Raw genomic sequence first — 24641 nt, 5'->3', positions numbered from 1 at the left:
CAGCCTGTCATCCGCAATACTTTTTTACGTTCAAGTTTAAAATTTCTATTAAAAAACCATCTGAATAAAATAAGAATGGGCGATAATCAGGGGTGAGATCCAGCAGGTTCTGACAGGTTCTGGAGATTTTGAGTAGTTCGGAGAACCGGCAAATACTGCCTGTGGCTGGCCTCAGAGTGGGGAGGGAATGGGGATTTTGCAGTATCCTTCCCCCAGGAGTGGAGAGGGAATGGAGATTTTGCACCAGGAGTGGGGAGGGAATGGAGATTTTGCAGTGTCCTACCCCTCCTATGCCCTCCAAGCCACACCAACAGAACCGGGAGTAAAAAAAATTGAATTTCACCACTGGTGATAATGCTCTTTTGAATTTAAAGCTGCAGTGCTAATTCAGCAGGCTTACATGAAATAAACAAGATTGAAAAAGTTTCAAAAGTTTCTTGGGGGAGGAACAGAATCTTAACAGCATTCTCTCTTGAATAATAATGGCTTTTCCTAAGTTTAAATGATTATATTACATCTAATGACATGTACAGGTGAAACTCAAAAAATTAGAACATCGTGCAAAAGTTCATTTATTTCAACTTAAAAGGTGAAACTAATATATGAGATAAGACTCATTACATGCAAAGCAAGATAGTTCAAGCCGTGATGTGTCATAATTGTGATGATTTTGGCGTACAGCTCATGAAAACCCCAAATCCACCATCTCCGAAAATTAGAATATTACATGCAATCAATAAAACAAGGATTGTACATAGAACAATATTGGACCTCTGAAAAGTATAAGCATGCATATGTACTCAGTACTTGGTTTGGGCCCCTTTTGCAGCAATTACTGCCTCAATGCTGCATGGCATGGAAGCTATCAGGCTGTGGCACTGCTGAGGTGTTATGGAAGACCAGGATGCTTCAATAGCGTCCTTCAGCTCTTCTGCATTGTTCGGTCTCATGTCTCTCATCTTTCTCTTGGCAATGCCCCATAGATTCTCTATGGGGTTCAGGTCAGGCGAGTTTGCTGGCCAATCAAGCACAGAAATCCCACGGTCATTGAACCAGGTTTTGGTGCTTTTGGCAGTGTAGGCAGCTGGAAAATGAAGTCAGCATCCCCATGAGAGCAACTTTTGCCAAAAGCACCAAAAACTGGTTCAATGACCGTGGGATTACTGTGCTTGATTGGCCTCTCCATTCTTCCTCCATGCTCTGGGTCCTTGGTTCCCAAATGAGATGCAAAAGTTGCTCTCATCAGAAAAGAAGACTTTGGACCACTGAACAACAGGACTTTGGACCACTGTGCTTCATTAAGACCAGGGTCAACGCAGCCGTCTACCAGGAGATTTTGGAGCACTTCATGCTTCCTTCCGCAGACGAGTTTTATGGGGATGCTGACTTCATTTTCCACAAAGCACCAAAACCTGGTTCAATGACCGTGGGATGACTGTACTTTAGAATGCTTCACAACAGATTTGCATTTATGACGATTACAGTGTCCCAGGGTCCTGTGATCCTCTTTTGTGACCGTCTAACAAGCAAAGTCAAATGGGGAAGCCAGGTTCACTTTAACAACGGTGTTACTAATTTAACAACTGCAGTGATTCGCTTAACAAATGGGGCAAGAAAATTCATAAAATGGGGAGGGGGAATCAATTTAAGCAAATTTCTTGCTTAGCAACAAAAAATTTTGGGCTCGATTTGGTCGTAGGTCGAGGACCACCTGTATTGTGCCAATACATTTATGACATCCTAGGTTCATTGGGAAAGGATGCGGTGGCTCGGTGGCTAAGACGCTGAGCTTGTTGATCAGAAAGATCAGCAGTTCAGCAGTTCGAATCCCTAGCACCGCATAACGGAGTGAGCTCCCGTGACTTGTCCCAGCTTCTGTCAACCTAGCAGCTCAAAAGCACATTAAAAATGCAAGTAGAAAAATAGGAACCACCTTTGGTGGGAAGGGAACAGCGTTCCGTGCGCCTTCAGCGTTGAGTCATGCCAGCCATATGACCATGCAGACGTCTTTGGACAGTGCTGACTCTTCAGCTTTGAAACGGAGATGAGCACTGCCCCCTAGAGTCGAGAATGACTAGCTCATATGTGCAATGGGAATGTTTACCTTTACCTTAAGTTCACTGGGAAGAAGTTGATGCGTACGAAGGCCAATGCCAACTGAAGAACTGGCAGCTGCATTATAATAATTCTGCTCCTTGTATTACATGTGCTATTGCTAACGCAATGAATATTTCATATCCAAAATTAGAGTTATGTTCTTTCTACTCAATATTATTTTGATTATGCTGAAGCACAACTAACTCTGCAGTTTAATGCTTCATGGCAGACAAAACTCCATCTGCATGTATTTCTGTCTCATTTAGCTTGCCAGCAGTGATCAAATCTGCATATTGAATTATGACTTTACAGGCTGATTTGAAAATATGTCCTGCACTCCAGCAGCACAGACTATAACAGCATACTGTACTTTATGCACGCTAGTTTGAAGTCAAATCCTTACCAGGTTCAGTGGAACTAAATCCTGAATCAAAAAAAGGAGACATGAATTGGAAGATAAAACACTATTCCTAAAGTTACATTCACACTTACTGAAGCTGTTTATATATTGGCTTAAATGCTGGAAAGCAGATTAATCCCTTTTAAAATAAACAGTAAAAGTCACCCCATCTTCAAAAAAGAGAAGAGTATTTTAAGAGAGGATCTATTTTAAAGCAGGGACGAGTCACCTATATTTCCACCTGTGTAACTTTTTTGAAGCAAAACCTTAAATTAGGGAGGTAAATTAGAAAAGAAAGTGACAATAGGAATATAGTACCTTGAAATGCAGAGGAAGTGAATTCCACATTTTTATTCGTTGGGCAACAATTAGCAGCAAAGAACAGTTGCTATGTTATTCTTGACTGTTTCTTGATCTTTTAAGTTCTGAACTATTAACAGTGACAATTCAAGATTTTTTTTAAAAAAGAACTGTTTAAATACATTATGAAAAGATGAATTTCTGATAGATCCCTTCTGCCCTGGACATTGAGGTATAAAACAATGAGCAACTGACACACTTTGTGCCAAAATTTGCCAACAAGTGGGAAATCTAAGATTGGGTTGAATTCAAATTTATATATGGCAACGGTTCGCCCTTTTAAAGTCCTAATAAATTTCCTTTCTTCCTTTAGGCAGGAAGATCACAGGGATCAACTTTGCACTGAGAATAATTTCCGTCATCCCATCAAAAACATGAATAATTGCAGGTAAGTTGTTGTCTCACATCTGCCTTTTATCTGTTAAACATTTACTGTATTTTTCGGACTATAAGACTCACCAAAGTATAAGATGCACCAAGATTTTGAAGAGGTAGATTTTTAAAAAAAGTTTTTGCCCTCCCCAGCAAAAAATAGGCCTGTTTTTTGAAAAAAACAGGACATGCTGAGGGTTTGCTAGGCTGTAGAGTGCTCCTGGGGGCAGGGGAGGGGAAAAACACCTGTTTTTTGCTTGCTTTTGCCCCCCCCTGCCCCCAGGAGCAGTTTGCAGGCATCTCAAACCCTCTAGGCATCCATTTTTGCAAAAAACAGGCGGGATTTTGGGAGGCCAAAAATGCTGTATTCAGTGTATGAGAGGCATCCAGATTTTCACCCTCTTTTGGGGGGGAAAAGGTACGTCTTAAATTCTGAAAAATACGGTATTTGGCCCACTATGGGCCAGTTGCTAAGCCTCAAAACTAAAAAAGACTCCAATTGCAAAACCCGTGAAGTTACCACAGACCCCAAAACTGGGATTGACAATCCAGATTCAAAGTTACAACCTCTCTGCTCCCCTTTCGTGTGGCCACATTTCGAATGCTCAGCAAACGGCCCACATTAATGGTTGTTTGCAATGCCCCGCCCTCACGAGACCGTGATTGACAGTGTTTTTGCCATAAAACCAGCATTATATATCAAATGCCCAGTAAAAACTGCCCCATAGCAAACAACCGCTGCCCCCTTTTAATGAATGCTGCAAAAAAGGTCGTTAAAATTCCGTCTGTTCATACGGGGGTGCTTTACAGCTGTCCTGATTTATGGCCAAAGCCGTGGGCTCAATTGTGGGTCGTACGTTGTCCTCAAGTTACAACAGTTCATTTAGTGACCGTTTGAAGTTGCGACCTTCTGACAAGGAAAGTCAATGGGGAAGCCGGATTCACTTAACCACCGGGTTGCTAATTGAACAGCAAGAAATGTCGTAAAACAGGGTAAAACTCACCGAACAAATGTTTCTCTTAACAACATAAATTTTGGGCTCGGTGGTGGGTCGTAAATCAAGGACTACCTGTACTGTGTGAACATCTCAAGGTATGGTGGGCAGTCAGCTTCCTGCTTTCATTGCAAGCTGCACCAGGCTGGAAGGGAAATTCTTGGCTTCCCGGGGCCTCTCCTCCTGTTTTCAGATCATTGCTATTGTGCCGAGTCAGGAATATTATGCATTTGCTGCGCAGGCATACTTCCAGTGGCACGTTGCAGTGGAAATCACATTATTCTGTGCTCCAACAGATTATGTGCTAAAGCGCCATCAAAAAGAAAGCCCCAGCGCTCCTTTGCTGTAGGAAACGGAGATATTTGCTTTGACGCCACTTGAGCGTATACCGTCGTGGCCAAAATTGTGGAAACATTTCGGGAAAAGGGTATTTTTGAGGAAGAAGAGGTTGAGGGAGAAGGAGAAAGAAGGAGGAGGAGAAGAAATGGAGGAGGAGGAAGAGGAAAAAGGAAAAGCAAGAAGAGGCCAAGGGAGAAGGAGAAGAAGAAGAGGAGGAGGAGGAAGAAGAAAAAGTTGTTAATTAGGCTTAGCTGCCAGACATTGCAGAGGGAAGCTGCTCAGTCCTGGGAGCACCTCACAAACCATTGGTATGAAGTTCACATCCAGTTATCTATTACAAAAGTGGGGATACAAAAGTGTAGACACATGATCTAGACACCTTTCGCTACTTCATCTTCATTTAATGGAGGTGAGCCACAGCTTCCCTTTTGCTCAAGACTGGACTGTGCCCCTCTGTCATTTTCAGATACTAATCCCAGAGATGCTAGAATTAAAACCTGCTATCCTTCCGCAGGGTGCATATCATAAATAGAATATTGTTCATTAATAGGGAGAGTATACCTTACTCTCTTGCTTGAAATTCAACAGTTGTGCAATATCTTAAGGATGAGGAAAAAATGTTAATACGGCACAAAGGCACTAAAAGGACTGCAATTCATTTTTGATCGATCGCTTCCAGGGCTTAAATAATAAGATTTAAGTCTTAAAAAGTGTTTAAAAAGTTCTTTGTTGCTTTATGCCAAATTAAATGTTGGAGGGGAAAAAATGTTTCCAGAGAATGCAAACTTGGTAGTTTGAATGTCACTTTTTTTTTTTTGCTCATTAACTGAAATCATTTTACGCTCTTTAGCATATTGCTTTCTCAGACACACAGAAAATTCTCCCACACAGACCATTAATTTCGGTGTTGATCTACAGCATACTTGTAAATCGATTATTGTACCATGCATTTGCATTTGCTTAGATCATCTGATTTTTCCAAACTGCATTTAGCATGTGTCAAATCATTTGTTGAGTCTCGCCCTTCCAGCCTTATTTTTTTAAACAGTAGTAGCTCCCTTTGTAAACTAGAATTATGGTTGTGGGCAGCCTCCCAGTAAGTTACTACCTTCACGCCTCCTATTAGAAACCAGGGTTCAGCATTTCTCACAATCTTTAAAAATATATATATCCAGTTTTCAAGCCCATGGAAAAAAAGTGTTGGGATTGATAATTTGGGTCCATCTGCAGCCCCCGCAAGCCAGCAGAGATCACCAGCTGGGTTATCTTCCCGCCAGCTTCTCTGTCTCCTCCCTTAGGCAGGATTTCAATAGTGGAAAGAACATTTGAGACCATCCCTGTCCACAAATAAAATTTCTATTTATGCTGTTATGATGGTTCAGGTAGAGTTTTGTCATGTTGTTTATTGTGTTATTAAAAACAACCACCCAGTTCTGCCATTAAAGCTAGAGTTTGATTCCACACATGTTGACTTAGATGTAAACAATGCGATAGGGCACTGCACACCAGAACAAAGAGACAGTTTCCCCCCGCATGCCATCCCTCTGCTAAACAACTGTCAAATAATTTACTAAGACTGTATTACTATTATTCTTCTGTTCCTTCCTAGTACCGATCTCTCCCCACTTATCACTATAACCTTGTTGCTTGTATCTTTAAAATTTATATTGTTTTATTTGTTTCCTAGTACGATTTGATTGATTACTAGTAACCTATGACTATCACTAAGTGTTATGTCATGATTCTTGATGAATGCGTTCTATTTTATTTTTCTTTATGTACACTGAGAGCATATGTACCAAAGACAAATCCCTTGTGTGCCCAATCACATTTGGCCAATAAAGAATTGTATTCTATTCTATTCTATTCTATTCTATTCTATTCTATTCTATTCTATTCTATTCTATTCTACTCTACTCTTTCCATATTCCTATTCTATTCTATTCTATTCTATTCTATTCTATTCTACTCTACTCTACTCTACTCTTTTCCTTAATCTGTTCTGTTCTATTCTATTCTATTTTATTCTATTCTAATATTTTGCTATGCTATGCTATGCTATGCTATTCTATTTTCTATCCTATTCTATTCTATGTCAGCTACTCTTAGTTCAATAAAACCGCAGAGTGAATACCATTAAGGTTATAGTAATGGATATTACATATGCACTTCAACTTCAAGAGGCAGAAACATAGCTAGGTATGAAACCATCTGGCTTCTACTTTTCTCTTGTTATCTTCAAGTTTCTTAACCACTGTCCTTTCTGCTTTGAGAAGCAATAACAAACAATCCGTTGACAGAGAGAAATGGCTGACGTGTAGTAGAAACTATCTCCAAGAGGCTTTCTCGCTCTAGTAAAACCTGCCTGTAATCAGTTAATATCATCTTGCTGTCACAATACACCTTCCTGGAAACCTCAAGAAGCCTCAAGGATGGTTCTTCCCCCCCCCCCCCTCCATGGTAACCAGAGGGAGCATCTCAAGAAAACAAAGCTACACTGAAAACATGAAGCTGCATAAATTAAACTTGTAATTCACAGCACTTCTATTATTTCCTGTTTGTAACCTATTATGTTTACCAATCTCCTGAGTCACGTTTTGGGGACTATCTCTCTGTAGGCCTTTTTTGTGGGCAAAAGTAGGGACATTCTTTACCCCATCTTCCAAAATTTTTGAAAAATCTATTTATTTTAATCAGAATAGAGCTTGGAGGGATCTTGGAGGACTTCCAGTCCAACCCCTTCCTCAAGCAGGAGACCCCATACCATGTCAGAATATCCAGTCTCTTCTTAAAAATCTCCAGTGTTGGAGGCAACTTCTCTTCCACAGGTTAATTGTCCTCTCTGTCAGGAAGTTTCTCCTTAATTCCAGGTTGCTTCTCTCCTTGATTAGTTTCCATCCACCGTTTTTCAATTTTTTCAAGTTTAAAAAGGTAAAAGTTTCCCCTCGCACATATGTGCTAGTCGTTCCTGACTCTAGGCGGTGGTGCTCATCTCCATTTCAAAGATGAAGAGCCAGCGCTGTCCGAAGACGTCTCCGTGGTCATGTGGTTGGCATGACTCAACGGCGAAGGCGCATGGAACGCTGTTCCCTTCCCACCAAAGGTGGTTCCTATTTTTCTACTTGCATTTTTTACGTGCTTTCGAACTGCTAGGTTGACAAGCAACGGGAGCTCACTCCGTTACGCAGCGCTAGGGATTCGAACCGCCAACCTTTCTGATCGACAACCTCAGCGTCTTAGCCACTGAGCCTTTTTTCCAAGTTTAGACCCCAACAAATTCATAAAAGGAAAAAAACCCTCAGTGGTACCAAATATTCTTCATGAATTTTCGTCCCCTGTCCGTGGCATTCGTTTTCACCACTGGTTTGAAAAACCTTACCTTTGGTTTTCTTCCCCTCCTCCGAATGAAAAGGTTGGAAATGCTTCTATAAATCTGGGATACTGGTCAGGATTCATCCGTGGTGCACACGAGAGGCCCCTTCGTCATCCCTCGCCTTCCCCAGAGCTCTGCCTTGAGCCCTTCTGTCCATGCTGTGTTCATTAATCAGCTAGACTGAACTCTCAACGCCTTGAAGGTGAGGATTCTTTCAAAGTTGAAGCCACAAAAATAAAGGACTTGGTAAGAGGAGAAGTCCCCCCCCCGAGGCAAAAAAACGGTGTTTACCTCTCTAGTCTCCTCCCAAACACCCAATAACAGCTCCCCCCCCCACCTCTAGTTTAGATTAGATTAACAGAGTTGGAAGGGACCTTGTAGGTCATCTAGTCCAACCCCCACCCCCCCCGCCCCGGCCAAGTAGGAGAGCCTACACCAGAGGTCTTCAAACTTGGCAACTTTAAGACTGGTGGACTTCAACTCCCGGAATTCTCCAGCCAGCAGAATAGTTTGAGGAAACCACAGCCTTTGCCAAGACAATATTTCGGCTAAGAGATCAATTCCATCTTTCCCCGTCATTAAATTCTTGGGAATGTAATGATCAATGCCATTATTAACATGAGGAGATCGGTCTCTGCCCTGAAATTTTCAGAGTTTGAAAGGATGGAGCCAGTAGGACAGGCTGGAATAACAGTGTAGTAGGAAGCATCAGGGTTTTTTCTACATCAGTGGATTTGTCCCTGTCTTTTTATGACAAGGTTCCAAGCAAAGAGGTATCGTTTTGCAAACAAAGTGAATCACCCCTGTCAGTTCCAGATAGAAAGATTATTTCCTACACCATGTCACAAAATATTTCAGCGAGAGAAACTAGTTGCTGGGAGAGATTCAGGAACCATACATTCCACACACCCCATTCCCTCAACCCCCAACCCCCCCCTTTACCAGCCTAGCGTTCCTATCTGTAATGCAAAAACTGAGATTTGGTTTGTATGAGCAGTTTCCATAGCTGCGCTTCCAGAAGGCAAGATGTGTATTATTTTTCCCACGGCTTCGTCTGGAATTCTGGAAGGTGCTTCCACAAAATCCGATTAGGAATAGTAGGTTTATGTAGTAGGTTTATGCAACTGGTTCCCCCAGTTGCAATGGATGGCTGTGAAGGTTGGGCCATAAGGAAGGCCGAAGAACTCTGGTGCTGGAGAAGACTCCTGCGAGTCCCTTGGACTGCAAGGCAATCCAAACGGTCAGTCCTAGAGGAGATCAACCCTGATTGCCCTTTAGAAGGCCAGATCCTGAAGAGGAAACTCAAAGACTTTGGCCACCTAAGGAGAAGGAAGAAGGACTCCCTGGAGAAGAGCCTCATGCTGGGAACGATGGAGGGCAAAAGAAGAAGGGGACGGTAGAGAAGGAGGTGGCTGGATGGAGTCAACGAAGCAGCCAGCATGAGCTTCAATGGACTCCAGAGGATGGTAGAGGACAGGAAGGCCTGGAGGAAAGTGGTCCATGGGGTCGCGATGGGTCGGACACGACTTCACAACTAACAACAACAGGTTTATGTACACTAAATCTTGGGATAGGTTCCATGCCCTTGGGTTTATGAAAAATACAGGTAGTCCTCAACTTACAACAGTTCATTTAGTGACTGAAGTTACAACAGCACTGAAAAAAGTGACTTATGAGCGTTTTTCAGACACGTGACTATCGCAGCAGCCCTATGGTCAATGATCAAAATTGAGTTGCTTGGCAACTGGCTCGTATTTATGATGGTCGCAGTGTTCCCTGGTCCCCTCGTGACCTTCTGGCAGGCAAAGTCACCGGGGAAGCCAGATTTATTTAACAACCATGAGGCTAACTTAGCAACTGCAGTGATTCACTTAACAACTGTGGCAAGGAAGGTCGTAAAATGGGGTGAAGCTCACTTAACAAATGTCTCACTTAACAACATACATTTTGGGCTCGATTGTGGTCGTAGGTCGAGAACTACCTGTACTGAGTCTATCGTGGGGGTATATTGACAATATGTTATGCAGAATTCACTGAATAAGCCAAAGTGCCCCTTTCCATACACAGAACAATAAGCTATGAAGAATAGTTTACCTTATCTTGCACTTTTCGCCACATAAGCATCGGGAGACCGTTTCTGATTTAATAAAGCTGAATCCGCTGTGCAAAAAACATTTCATGTATGTATGTAAAGATGTTGAGACTCTAGAAAAAGTGCAGAGAAGAGCAACCAAGATGATTAGGGGACTGGAGGATAAAAATACAATGAACGGTTGCAGGAACTGGGCATGGCTAGTCTAGGGAAGAGAAGGACCAGGGGAGAAATGATAGCAATCTTCCAATATTTGAGGGGCTGCCACAGAGAGGAGGGGGCCAAGCTATTTTCCAAAGCACTGAAGACCAGACAAGGAATAATGGATGGAAACTAAACATGGAGAGATTCAACCTGGAAATAAGGAGGAATTTTCTGGACAGTGAGAACAATCCACCCATGGAACAGAAGTTGCCTTCAGCAGTTGTGGGAGCTTCATCACTGGAGGCTTTCAAGAAGAGACACATCTGTCAGAAATAGTGTAGGGCCTCCTGCTTGCCTGGGGAGGTGGACTAGATGACCTGCAAGGTCCCTTTCAACTTTGCTCATCTATCTATATGCGATTATAGGATTCAGAATTTGAAAATGGTAACTGAGAATGTTAAAACAATCTGCGGTTTGGCGTTTCCCAACTCTCTCCTTCCGTATCCAAAACCTTTCAGGAAGTCTAAATTTAGCTAGGTTCAACATTTTTTAAAAGCGTCGATCTCATTATTTCTAGATAGGTGCGTGAAACAATAGTGGTACGATGCTTTAGGAGCTCGTACTTGATTCCATACCTCGTTGGGTGGGTGAGGAGTTCGACAGCCCCAAACCCCTCGCTTTTTACGCTTCCGTGAAACGGGAAAATTCTTCCGTCTCGCTCCCCTTCAAAATGCATGCAATGCCAAAAAAAAAAAAAAAAAGTAAAACAAACCCCATCTGTTTCACAATCTGTCTGTGTCAGATGTAAAAAAAACAGGTGGTAAAAATGTCCTTGGCACATAAATAACCCTGAGACTGTCCTAAGGGCACTGACCTAACGCTAGAGCCGCTTTATGGGAAGGAGGTGCACATAAGGCCTATTGTAGAATTGCAGGCAGGAGTTTCTCTGGAGCCCGCGTAGAGTCGGAGGGAATGAAATGCCTGTCCAACCTGGTAACTAGAGAACGCCCCCCCCCGCCCCGTCGTCGGTGTTGTGTTGTTTTGTGTTGCTATTTGGGTGCTGCTCTGGAGTTCGCTCCAACGTCAGTGGCAGTTCACTTTACGATCAAAGTCTTCTCAAGAGATTGACAGGTGGTAAAAATGAGTCCCGGAGAACAAATGGGCGGTACTCCTGCCCATTCTTGGCCTCTGTGTATACTTCGGTGTGCCTGTCAAACCTCACCCACGCTCCACCATGCCGTCCTATAAATCCCCAGCTTTCGAAGCATCAGATGCATAAATGCCAAGTCTCAGGGATGAGCAAAGAGCTTTAACCTGCTTTGGAGGTGCATGGGGTTTTGATCTGGGGCGAGTGCTTGGGATACTCACCCCTCCCGGGTAAGCCTCTTTCTCTTGCTTTCACTTCGCTCTAGCCGCTTGTTTTGAAAACTGCGCTCTCTTACCTATCTGGAAGGTCGATGAGGCATGAGAAAAAAGCCACGAGGCAAAACGGGGGCCAGGCTTACATAACACAAGGAGTTGTATTTCCATCTTTGTATTGCAGAATCAGCAGACGCCGAGAAACAACAGAGCCATCAATTCACCTTGCGAGGAGCACCGGTATTTGGTTATAGTGACAGAGTAAGTATAGATACTGCTCGCCTATTGCTGTTTGGATGTTTAGGTTAAGAGAGTTGGAAAGGACCTTGTAGGTCATCTAATCCAACCTGCTGCCCAAGCAGGAGACCCTACACCATTTCTGACAAATTATTGATAAATCCTTTGCGGGTAAGGATTTTATTTTCACAACGATGCCATGCACTTAGGTTCTTTGATGCACAGGTAAAAATACTTCAAGTGAAGAGTTAAATGTCGGCAATTCAAGGGGCCACCAAAGGAAAATATAATCCAAGGATGAATTAAGTAGAAAGAGGCCGTTCCGGTGTAAATGTCTTGCAGCAAAGTTTATACAAAGGAAAAGGTCCTGTGGTGTTATTCTATTTACCCTGCTCCATTTTTCAAAACGTTACTGTAGAAATAAGGAAAACATTTTTCTTTAAAAAACAACAACAACCACAGACAAATATATATTTGAGGGAAAACAGCATGTAAGTTAATATGTTGTTTAGCGGAGTATAAAACTGGTTACTTTGCCAAGAACTCCCTCAGGCTAAAATATTATATATCTGAAAATGAGTTATCTTGCAATCAGTTCATTCTATTTGGGACTATATTTGTGTAGAATTGCTTTTTAAATTAGCATTATGGTTTTGTAACTAGGCTTTTAAATATTTTGAATTGACGGTTTATCCAATCTTAGAATTTTATTGTAAATATCCGGTTCCAAAATTATTTTTTTTGCCCTGTTTAACTTGGAGGAAGTAATCATTGGAAATGACAATAGAGTTAGCATGCTGATACGTTCCTCATCCTGCCAGCTTGTGTAAAACAGATAAGTTCTCCAGCCTGATTCAAATTTAGAACTAAATAAATGAGATTACAATGATTTATGTGCTCATTTATTCGCTGAATATCATTCTCATTGCAGTCTTGTGATCCTCAGGGGCTCCCAGGATGTATAAAAATGTTAAAATGCCTGCAATGCCATTAAAATAAAATGAGATCAAACCTTAGGCATGCTTACGTAGAAGTAAGTTCTTTTATGAGATTGACTTTGGAGAGTGAAGTTCCTTCACGCTTGCCTTTCTCATCCTTCAGTGTTTCTCAACCGTGGCAACTTGAAATGTGTGAACCTCAACTCCCAGAATTTCCCAAAGCATGCAGATTGGGAATTCCCCAGGGACTAAGGAATAAGGAATGCTGGCTTAGGGAATTCTGGAAACTGAAGTCCACACAGCTTAAACTTCCCAAAGTTGAGAAACACTGTTCTGCTACATGTTTCTTAGGGATTTTCCCGTACATTATAAATTCCTTAAGTGGATGTCAGAAAATGTGACATTTCCTAATGTCCACATTCTCTCGTGACAACTGGTTTGAGAAAACTATGTCTAGCGTTTGATAAAGCAACTTTTAAAGGTCTTTTCGGGCTAGGGGAAGCCACACAATGACTTTCCTAAGGGACAAGACTGAGCTGAGATTGATTTTAGCAGGAAGTCCTGCAGGAAGAGGACTAAAAATAGCCAGGAGCAGTTGTGTGCAGTTGTGTGTTGCACAAGATCTTGCAGTCTCAAACTTTTAGGTCCTCTTATCTTTTTAAATTTAAAACATAGTAATATTTTGGTCCCTTAAATCCTATGGCTATTTTTTCTGTTTAGCGTAAGAAAATGCTAATACCAAATGGGAAATAGTAATGTAATCTCCTCCACACAAATTCAGAAATGGATATTAAGATAATTAAGTGGGTCATTTAATAGGATCAACTTTACCCGGTTAAAGTATGATCTCAAATTACACAAAATGACGACCCTGGACACCACGTACTGACATGATGTCATCAGGATATGCTGTACCCCCAAACATTCAGCTCCCAGGAAAAGGGTTATTGTAAAGCAGCTAAAAAGTAGGGTTAGCCCTGAATCAACTCGGTGAATTTAATTCATCAGATCAGCTCAAGAATCTCTGCGGTGTTTGAACATGTTCATTTATTTCTTGTAAGATTTCCAGGAATCTAACAATTCTGTTGGAACAAGGTAACCTAAAAAAAAAAAAGATTTTTTTATTTAAATTAGTACCAGTAAGCCAACAAAGTTTTGCCAAGTCCAGGGAAGTTTTGCCATTATATTTAAAATTAATTGAGTTTGTGTAGAGCAGGTGTGTCCAAACTTGGCAACTTTAAGACTTGTGGACTTCAACTCCCAGAATTCTGGGAGTTGAAGTCCACAAGTCTTAAAGTTGCCAAGTTTGGACACCCCTGGTGTAGAACATTAAAATCATTCATTATCTATAGCGAGTAAGGTAATGTATTCCGTTTTGATGTTTAACCCAAGTGGGCAGTTAATCGGAAAGCAGACATTTGGATTAAAACAAGGGTGTTCGTTTTTTTTCTTCTTCTCTGCAGGGCAATTTTTGAAGGCTAGCCTGTGTCCAAGAATTACAAATTGTGGTCAGAATAATATGCGAACAGGTAAACCCATGAATCTTTTTGTTTATTCTAACATTAAGTTATATCTATTTGGAATAACGTACACTTTACATAGTTGGATGTTCACATATTTTAATCATTTCGAAGGCTAGTGAGAATGTGATGCTAATAATAATCTTCAGAGAATTCAAAGTACTTTATAGTACTCAAATATATTCAAATTATGATTTGGTGGATACGGATGTGTGTTGTTTATATTGGTTTTCTCATTACATATGGGGTATAATTCATTTCTGCCTTTTAAAATCAGTGCAATATACCGTTATAGCCAAACCAACCAATTATAATTCGAGGTATCCTTCAAAATCTGGAATCAAATTGTGAATTGCAGTCTAGTTTTGATAATTTCAGACTACCACAGTTGGAAGGGACCTTGGAGGTCTTCTAGTCCAACCCCTTGCTCAGGCAGGAAACCCTACACCACTTCAGACAAAGGATTATCCAATCTCTTCTTAAAAACTTCAAGTGTTGGAGCATTCACAACTTCTGGAGCCAAGTTGTTCCACTGGTTAATTGTTCTTAAAATCCTTATATGAAGCACATTTCCACTCATAGTTCACTATGGATTTATTTTTCAAGCCTCTTGATGGAGACGTGTAAAATCCTCTGTATTTTAATTCTGTCTGCTTTAACAATTTTGCCTGCAGAGTTCTCAGATTGCCTTGCTAGTCTGGTTTTGCGCTTCTCACCTCCTTATCTGTCCTGTCTCTCCACCTACACGTAGATCAAAAACAAAAATCCAGCCGGCAGGTTTTCCTGACTCCTAAGACCTAAACCTTTTAACTTACGAATTGTAAACCAGCAAATTCATTTCCCCCCCAATTTTAAAACACACGAGTGGAACTTTTCCAAAAAAAAAAAAAAGTCAAATTTAGACCCTGAAGTCATAAAGAGTTACGGGCTTATTGTAAACTTCCTCTTGGGCAGGGTATTAAAAATAATAATAAATAATTTATTTTGCCCAAGAGTATTTGGAATTGTTTAGAAACCACTGGCTCCAATGCTTTGGGGTCAAATAGATGTTTTTTTAGATCAGTTGCCATCAATACTAGATTTCAAAACGGTGAAATTTTCTTTGTTTTGTGAGATGAGAAAGGAATAGGGAGGTTTTTTTTATTAATTTCATTTCTTCTGGATGGGTTGTCTGAAATGAGATAATCTATTGCAATTATTCCACTGCTTGTTCAACAGATAATTCAGGAAGGTAGGAATGAGACAGCATCACTCTGTTTTGTTCCTCATATGGTATTTGTTAAGAGACCGTAGCTTGGGAGATGTGAATTCTGGACATTATCTCTAAAAAAAATCACCTGTTTGTAAATCATCAACTTTGTGATTTTGACCTGGATGCACAGATTTCAGTCTTAACCTCACATCGGTCGTGTCCAAAACATGAACTTCTGGCAATAATATATCCTTTCGTCTCTAAAAAGCCAAAGCGAACATCTTCACCAAGCAAAGCCTTCAGAGTAAAAATAGAAATTCTAGTTGGTTGAGTTTAGTCGGTTAGCATAGAGCAGTACTGGATGAACCAGCTGGTCAGGTTATGAGTCTATAAACCAAACTTATTGATGTCAGGAAGAGTGGGCTGTTCCCCACAACTACTGGCCCAGCTCCCTCCTGACGTATGGAGTAACAGCCAGGAAGGAAGATCTCAGTTGGTAGCTGCCATGAGCACCACTTCCATCCCCATTTCAGAGAGAGAGAAAGTGGCATAGAGAGTAGTGGAAATATCTGTTCTGACCGAGGCTTCCTAAGAGCATGAAGCAAACTTCTTGTCCCGTTAAAAACCTCTTTTATTAATTGACTGTGAATTCTGCTCATTCACTTCCAGCGAAGTCTTTCAAAGGGAGGATTTACGGTCACGGACCTTCTCTGGCTTGGAGAGCTGCCAGGCCGATCTCTGCAAAACTTGGCAAGGAGTCTCGGAGAGTCACGAGCCAATGAAGCGAACTAATGATCTCCTGCAAACTCCACTCCCCTTTCACTCCTCTTTGCGCACACTGGGAACAGGCTCCCGCTGTTCGTCTGCCTCACTGATGTGACTCTGAAGGCAGCTGATAGCTGGCTTACGGCCTTGGCCCCCCTCTCTGCCTCCAACACAGAGCCCTCATTACATCCTTCCCCAGACTCCAGGACTGACCCATCTTCCTCGCCAACCTCCTCGCTGTCCAAATCTGCTTCCAGCTCTGCTGGCAGGCCACAACAATATCAGTCTTTGCTTTTCAGAATTTGGGCAAGGGGAAATCGCCAGAGAGTGTCCCCCCCTCCTCAATTTGCAGGTTGGTCAATGTTCCCTGCCGCAGCTTCCTATGCTTCCAAATAAGGATATTTATTATGTCCCCATTTTCAGGGCTGGTAGAAATAGCCAGGACTCTCACACCTAATGTGCAAGTTAGCACCCCTTTCAACTCCATGTGATGCTCCACTTTTCATGGAGACGGCTTCAATGTTCAAAAATAACAAAATAATATTTGAGATTTGTTACCCGGCTTTTGGGGAAACACTTATTCAGAGCGAGCAATAGATAATGGTTATTTTCGTTCATGTCTGATTCTCGGAGATTGCCTGGACAAGACCGTGTGGTTTTCTCGGTGAAGTTTTTCAGAAGTTTTCTTTTCCCCCCTCCCGTTTTAGATCATGAAGAACTCTGTGGCAGCATTTACGGGTCTTTCTGTCTGAATGGTGGGATCTGTTACACCATACCTTCTGCTTCCAATCCCTTTTGCAGGTAGGCGAAACGTTGAGAGTTACGCTTGGCGGCTTAAGGGCAGGGTTTTTTTCCAAAAAAATGACGCCGATTGCCCCTTTGCCAGTGCATTAATTGAACAGTAGAGCTTCCAAAGAGAAGGGACGCAGTGGCTCAGTGGCTAAGACGCTGAGCTTGTTGATCAGAAAGGTCGGTACTTTGGTGGTTCGAATCCTGAGCGCCGCATAACGGAGTGACCTCCTAACAAGCAAAGTCAATGGGGAAGCCAGGTTCACTCAATAACGGTGTTACCAATTGTTAAGCAATTCACTTAACAAACGGGGCAAGAAAAGTCATAAAATTGGGGGGAAACTCAATTTAAGCAAATTTCTTGCTTAGCAACACAAAATGTTGGGCTCAATTGTGGTCGTATGTTGAGGACTACCTGTATTGTGCCAATACATTTATGACATCCTAGGTTCATTGGGAAAGGCTCAGTGGCTAAGATGTTGAGCTTGTCGATCAGAAAGGTCAGCAGTTCAGCAGTTCGAATCCCTAGTGCCACGTAACGGAGTGAGCTCCCGTGACTTGTCCCAGCTTCTGCCAACCTGGCAGTTCGAAAGCATGTTTAAAAATGCAAGTAGAAAAGATAGGAACCAACTTTGGTGTGAAGGTAACAACGTTCCATGCGCCTTCCGCATTGGGTCATGCTGGCCACATGACCCTGGAGACGTCTTCGGACAGCGCTGGCTCTTTGGCTTTGAAACGGAGATGAGCACCGCCCCCTAGAGTCGGGAACGACTAGCACAGATGTGCGAGGGGAACCTTTACCTTTACCTAGGACTTTCAAATGACAGAAATACTCCCCCCCCCAAATACTTTTAGAGCTGCCCTTGCTGATTTGACCCGGTGTTATGTTTTATTTGCTTGACAAATGTGATACCCAGCCGCAAAAGTGCTGGTTTAAGGAAAGTCTTTCAGAGCATCAGCTATTTTCCCAGGCATGAAGCCTCCCGCAAGTCCCTAGAGACACACAGAGAGAGAGAACAGTAGGAAACACCAAGCCATATTGGCCTGATTGTAGACTGACAGTTCACGTCCGGAAAAGGGACACCGTATGGAGAGGCAATGTCTAAATCCGATCCTTTGGGAGACCTGTGATGCAAGGAAACCTTACGTAACCAAGCGGCTGTGTGTGTCCCCAGAATGACACCATGCTGTTGCCTAACGCACGGGATGGAAATCGATAATTCCCGTTTACCTCTCAGCACTAAATAGTTATTGCACTTTATGGTCAAAGTGGGCATTTGAGTGAAAGAGGAAATACTTCCTGAGTAAAAAGAGAGGCTTTTAAAAATCAATGCAGCAGCAAATCCCACAAGAGATAGGAAAATACGAGTATCTTGGCCCTCGATGTATGTATGCATTTGTGTACAGGTAGTCCTCGGGTTATTGAGCCCAAAAATTTATGCCGCTGAGCGAAACGTTTATTCAGTGAGTTTTTGTCCCATTTCACGACTTTTGTTGCCAAAGTTCTTAAGTGACTCACCGCAGTTCCTAAGTTAGTAACATAGTTGTTAAGTGAATCCAGATTCCCCATTGACTTTGCTTGTCAGAAGGTCGCAAAAGGGGATCATCCCCGGGACACTGCAACCGTCATAAATACGAATCAGTTGCTAAGCATTTGAATTCTGACCCCCTGACCATGGGGATGGTGTAAGTGTGAAAAACGGTGCTGTTGTAACCTTGTTGTAAGTTGAGAGCTTTACTTTGTTATTCCAAATAACCTCTTACTCCCAAATAGCTCAGGGGCTAATCTTTTGTTAGATATGCTGTCAAAAGCTCTCTCGAAATGGAGAACTTTGTTCCATCTTTCTTCTCCTGCTTACAAGCAAACCCTATTTGTTTTCCAAACCAACCCCAGAGGTCAAAGCGTTCCTCCAATTTTACTCGTTGCCTACGAAATGTTAAAATGCAGGTTCTCTGCAAACCGCTTAGAGAGGGCTGTAAAAGCACTGTGAAGCGGCATATAAGTCTAAGTGCTATTGCTATATTTTGAGACACCAAATATGCACCTTTGGGGTCGCGCATAGGTGTCCGTAAGAAGTCACAGCTGGCCTCACCTGCATTGCAACTTCAACTGCATGGTGACACATTCAGTGTTGCTGTCCCCTCATTCCCAGACTCCGTGGTCATTGAGTCTACTCAAAGCAACCACCGTGCAGAAAATGAAAGGACAGTCATACAATCTTCAGCCTGGCAGATTTAGGACTGTCTGTATGACAGTTATTTCTCAACTCGGGCCATTTGAAGACATGTGGACTTCAAGTTCCAGGATGCCCCAACCAGCATTCTGGAGTATTGAAATTCACGCATGTTGCCTGGGGCATTCTGGAACTTTAAGTCCACTTGTCTTCAAGTTGCCAAGGGTGAGAAACACGTATCTAATGATGACTCAGGGTTGGTAGAACGGGAGGAAGGCATATCGTGCGTGCTGCCTTCGAATTCTTGCAGAACAGAGTCAAATAAAGAACAAACAGGGAATTTGAGCAATGTACCTGCACTGCACAAAGTACACTTTCCACAACTTCTTCGCTCTAATGCTCATTGTAACGGGAGACAACCGAGGAAGCGAAGAGGGAGAGGGAGCACGGACCAACCTGGGGTGGGTGGGGGGGAATGTGGCTTCGTTTCAGCTCACAAACTAACTCCATCTTTGTTCCCAGGTGTGTTGACAACTACACAGGAGCTCGTTGCGAAGCAATTTTGCTCCCCAGCATCAAGAGCCACTCAAGGGGAGAACTGTTTGTAGCCGTATTGGCTTCCGTTGTTGTTCTGAGCGTCTTGGTAGCTGGAGCGTTTTTTTTCCTTTGCAGGTAAAGCAGCTGAAATGACCCCAAAGAAAGAGATTTGGGCTGTTTGAATTGGCGGAATAAACCTTCCCGTTCTGTAATCCTATATTTAACGTACTTGCCGATGCTCTTTTAACACTCTCCAGAACATGTCATTTCCCTTCTTCTCTTTCTAAAAAGAGAGCTCAGGCCGTCCCATTCCCAGGTAAAAACTCTTACTAATCTGAGATAACAGTGTTGTTTGCGGGCAGCTGACTCGCAAATTAGTCGGGCTGCTTTAGTTCCTCGGCTAAAATAAAATAAAACCTCAGAGAAGCTGTAAAGCTGAGTCATGGGAGGCCGGCAGACACCTTTTCAAACAAGGCAAACCGCATCGCCCTGAGAGACGCGTTTGGTTGAGAAAGGCACAAACAGCGCCAACAATTGCGGCTTATGCTCCGTTTCAGGTCATTTCGTAGCTTTAAGCCACATTCCATCGGGAAGTGTGAGAGGGGAAGCCAAAACCCACCGGCGTCCTCGGATTATCCGCCTTCCGTCTCTTTGCTGTCTCACTCCCTTTATCCCTTCTTGCCAGGAAAGGCCAGATCCCACGGGCCAGTGCTCTGGAGCGTGGAGAACACCTGATTGAAGGAAACAGCAGCCATGCTTGCAACAGTGAGTACTTCTCTGCTCGATACCTGGTGCAGAGGTGGGAGGGGGGGGGAGGACAGGTGTAGGGAAGCTGCCTGCAGCCTCTAAATCAGGAGCTTAAGACTTGTGGACTTCAAACTCCCAGAATTCCCCAGCTAGCTATGTCAGTTTCAAGTACAAACGTAATGTGAGAATATGCTGGCTGGGGAATTCTGAGAGTTGGAAGTCCGCACGTCGTAAAAGTGGCCAAGGTTGGACGCCCCAGCTCTAAATCCACTTTTTTTGTAGTCATCAACACTTTGGATCATCATCAGTCCTGATTTATTTCGCTATCCAAAGCGATGCTTAGCATGGATATTTTCCTCTACTTCCTTTTTCAAAATAGGAAGTGGAGTCAAAACTGAAAAAGTAACCCTCCAACTTAAACAAGGTTGCTGTGGGAGATGAGCAGGCTGAGGCCAAGGGAGGGAAGGGTCAAACGCGTCATCAGTCTCGAGTCCCTGCATGCTCACAAGAGCGCAGTCCAGCCAACCTTGAATTCTGTTGACTCTTACCTGCCGCCAATTTGCCTTGATTGTTAGTAGTTCAGATTCTTGTTGAGAGCATAAACTTGCAATAAACCTGTATTTATTTGAACTGCCTGCGTTTCTTGATTTCCCGCGCTTGACAGTCACACCTCCAATCCCAAATCCTGGACCACTGCAGACCCCAATCCCCAATTCAATACATCTCCCCCCCCAATAAAAGATTGTCCTGTAGATCTGATGGAAATTGGTGTCTTTTCAGAAATAACCGAATAAAGAAATCCAAAGAAGAAATTATGGACCAGCTGCAAGGGAAGTAGAAAAGATGAAACCACGTTGGGAGAATATGGTAAGAGGACGGAACGGATATCTGTGACAAGTGTTGTGCTAATTAAAGATTTACCAGGCCAGTTATATTTAGGATCCCATTTCAAAGGAAGAGGGGCTCGCGCAGAGAAGTCTGACGTCTTACATGCACATCTTCTCTGAATTTTTCAGACTTTTCCAACTTTTCTTACGGGAGGGTATTTTTATGCAAAAGCTCACAAAAAGCTCTAACAAGTGAATATCCCAATAAAGGAGGGGAAAAAAATAAGAACATCTGTTTAGGCTGTGTCCAGTAATTTTGGAATGAAGAAGCTGTGAATTATTCTAGAGATCTATTTAGGAACGCTTGAATAATGCAATTTGCTTGGCCAGAAATTATGAATACGTCGCATGGGCCCGCATTTTTCCACCAAGTGCTCTTTTGAAAGGAGAATGGGCTGGGATAAGAATTGTATCTGTGCATGCACATAAATGTAAAATTAGATAGACAATTTATCAGGAAAATGGGAATTCACAAGTTTTTCCTTCCAGTCTCCTACCATCTTTAGTGTCTCTGAGTGTTTAAAGTTGCCAACCCCTGTTTTAGGATAACACAGACTATGCAATTTCTCTTGATGTTGACTTTATATTTGATGTTGATGATCCAATCACTACCCTTCCTTTTCTGTCGCTGCCTTACATTGTTGGTTCGTGTCCCATTGTGTGATCCACCCAGATCCGTTTTGCTGACCAATATTGTCTCCGGGACAAACAAAAATGTTACCGGACAAAGAATAAATGTTAAAATAATCCTGTGCATATTTAAGACGGACCCTGAAATCAATACCGCTCTGTAAATGCCGCTCCTTTCCCCTCCCTGAACAAAGCAACGGCCTAATAATTGAATGAGATCTTCAGAACGGATTCTTAGGAGGAGCCGATGAACAAGTTAAAATTGCTCCTTGTATCCTTGTATACAAGAATAATCTTGTATTTTCAGTTCCTCATATTTGATGTGCTTAATTAATTCCTGTGGGTACAACACCAAGAGTGTTAGTTTAATACCTTTGCAAGCTGCCTTGACAGAAATGATGGGAAAGATAACACGTCATTTGACTTTTTTTTTTAAAAAAAGGAAAAGTCTAATAAAGCCGCTGTCTTCTCTGATTTTCAGGAATCTGTATCAGCGTTCCCAGATACATTGAACAAAGAACGTGATTTACAGGACCAAATACCTATACAGAAATATGCACAGCTTATGTTCTTCCTGTTCCCAGACACAGGAGGTCAGAGGGATGTGAAGATGCTGAGAGAGACATTAGAGTCAATTCCATCCTCGGTAATTAAAACAGACAAAATGCTTTTAAAGTATTTCCGAACATTAGTAGGTAGCATTGAAAAGCTGTTGGATATCTTCCATCCATTTTTATTGAAGGTGAACTCAGCTTTCTGTTTTAGTATTTTGCAACGGACTTTCCATGTCAGGAGCAAGCCTAGTGAACAAAAAAAGAGCCATTTTATGTAAAGGTTTCCAACGACTTACAACGGTGACATCGGGCGAGCCTTTTTAGGGTCATGAGGTAGTCACCATATTCCTTTTTTTTTTCCTTTCGTTTGAAACATTTCCATTTGTAAATAAAGTTTATCCTTTACAAACACGTATCTGAGGTCTCTCAAAATATTCTGTGTTTAAAATTCGTTCATGCGTTGTCCGTTGGTTGTGAAAGACAACTAATTAAGAAACATATGAAGAACGGTTGCAGGAACTGGGTATGTCTAGTTTAATGAAAAGAAGGACTAGGGGAGACATGATAGCAGTCTTCCAATATCTCAGGAGTTGCCACAAAGAAGAGGGAGTCAAGCGATTCTCCAAAGAGGGTAGAACAAGAAGCAATGGGTGGAAACTAATCAAGGAGAAAAGCAACCTAGAACTAAAGAAAAATTTCCTGACAGTGAGAACAATTAACCAGTGGAACAGAAGTTGCCTCCAGAAGTTGTAAATGCTCTAAAACTGGAAGTTTTTAAGGAGATGTTGGATAACCATTTGTTTGAAAGGGTATAGGCTTTCCTGCCTAGGCAAGGGGTTGGACTAGAAGACCTCCAAGGTCCCTTCCAACTCTGCTATTGTATATTGTAAATAATGTCTGGTCAAGCCAGAGTAGAGTAATAGTTAAGGACAAGGACTGGAGACTCCTTGGTCCTGGGGGGTAACTTACTTTCAGTCCAGTCTACTCACAAGTTGTTGCTTGAGAAAAGAGTTGGAAGAGCTTCTAGAAGACAGCTGAGGAAAAAAATCCAACAAACTAACATAAAACTATACGTAGTTCTGTAAAATCCCACAAATCATTCTTCTTCTTACTCATGGAGCCATCATTTGGTCTGAAGGCTTCTTCTTTCAAGTTATTTATTTATTTTCTAAATGCCTTCTGATTTGAGAAAATTGCAACCACAGACCCGCAGAATTGAACGGGGGGGGGGGGGAAGCTACTATTGGCTGTAAATGGATTTATTTCTAACACAATCTCACCTCTGCATTACAATCCCACAATCGAACTTGTTCTTACACTACCCAGTAAATTTACCCAGAAAACTGACTGACCATATTCCAAATTCTCCGGAATCAATCTCAATTCAGGAAAAAAAAATATGTAAGCAGCCAAATTACTCTGGGGTTGCCCAGCACGTGTCAATGCCAACTTTAACAGACAGCTGCCGTTTTCAATGTATGCTTTAGATTGTCTTCCGTAAAGCAGCGTTATCTTTTCAACAGAAAAAGTGTCCTTTAAAATAAACACGCTGCCCGTTAAAGCCCAACTTCTTTGAAAGCAATCTCGCTAGCGTGCAGCTCCGTATGGGTTTGCCTCTTGAGACGTAAGGAGAAGTTTCAGTTTTGCGCATTTTAAACATTATTTTTAAAAATGACTTTCCTAAAACTTTTGAATTACTGGTATTTTATGAATCACGCTGGCAAAACCACCCCGAAACATGGCTCAGAAACCTGCACCAACCTATAGTACGCTAATCAACCTGTATCCCTGCCCCTAATATTTCCTTAAGGTTTAATATTTGGGGGTGGGGTGGGGGGTATTGCATTACCATTACCAAATCAAACCCGAAGAAACACAATTGGGTCCTAAAGCTGAATTATCATCCTTCACATGTTCAAAAACAGCCCCAATAACTACGTAACGGAGAAGGTCATTAACGCTAGTCCTGCAAAGGGCGTTAAAAACGGACTCAAGTCTGCAGCGACTCCCCAAATGCGTCATACGGACACGCGTATCCACCAAGAAAAACGGTATTTTTTTGCATCGCGGTTTCCAATTTTTCATGGAAAAGACAAGCACATTTTGGCGAGGGGGAAAAAACAACAACACTCAACACTAC

At 42.3% G+C, this 24641-nt stretch overlaps 1 protein-coding gene across 3 annotated transcripts in view; it reads left to right on the top strand.

Annotated features, from left to right (window-relative positions):
- Positions 1-22912, top strand: part of NRG4 (neuregulin 4) — a 37888-nt gene extending 14976 nt beyond the window's left edge. Inside the window, exons 2-9 of one of the 3 annotated variants that reach the window (XM_081965010.1) lie at positions 3175-3245; positions 11716-11792; positions 14170-14235; positions 16891-16984; positions 19669-19818; positions 20369-20448; positions 21211-21297; positions 22429-22912. In XM_081965010.1, the coding sequence (XP_081821136.1) occupies positions 14226-14235; positions 16891-16984; positions 19669-19818; positions 20369-20448; positions 21211-21224 (348 nt within the window). In that variant the 5' untranslated portion in view covers positions 3175-3245; positions 11716-11792; positions 14170-14225 and the 3' untranslated portion in view covers positions 21225-21297; positions 22429-22912. Of the gene's footprint in view, positions 1-3170; positions 3246-11383; positions 11550-11715; positions 11793-14169; positions 14236-16890; positions 16985-19668; positions 19819-20368; positions 20449-21210; positions 21298-22428 lie in introns of those variants that run through there. The other 2 variants (XM_081965009.1, XM_081965011.1) reach the window with 2 other exon arrangements.
- The last annotated feature ends 1729 nt before the right edge of the window (positions 22913-24641 follow it).

Source organism: Natrix helvetica (genome assembly GCF_964273705.1).
Source record: "Natrix helvetica genome assembly, chromosome: 12".
Lineage (NCBI taxonomy): Eukaryota > Metazoa > Chordata > Lepidosauria > Squamata > Natricidae > Natrix > Natrix helvetica.
This window is presented reverse-complemented; position numbering and strand designations above follow the sequence as displayed.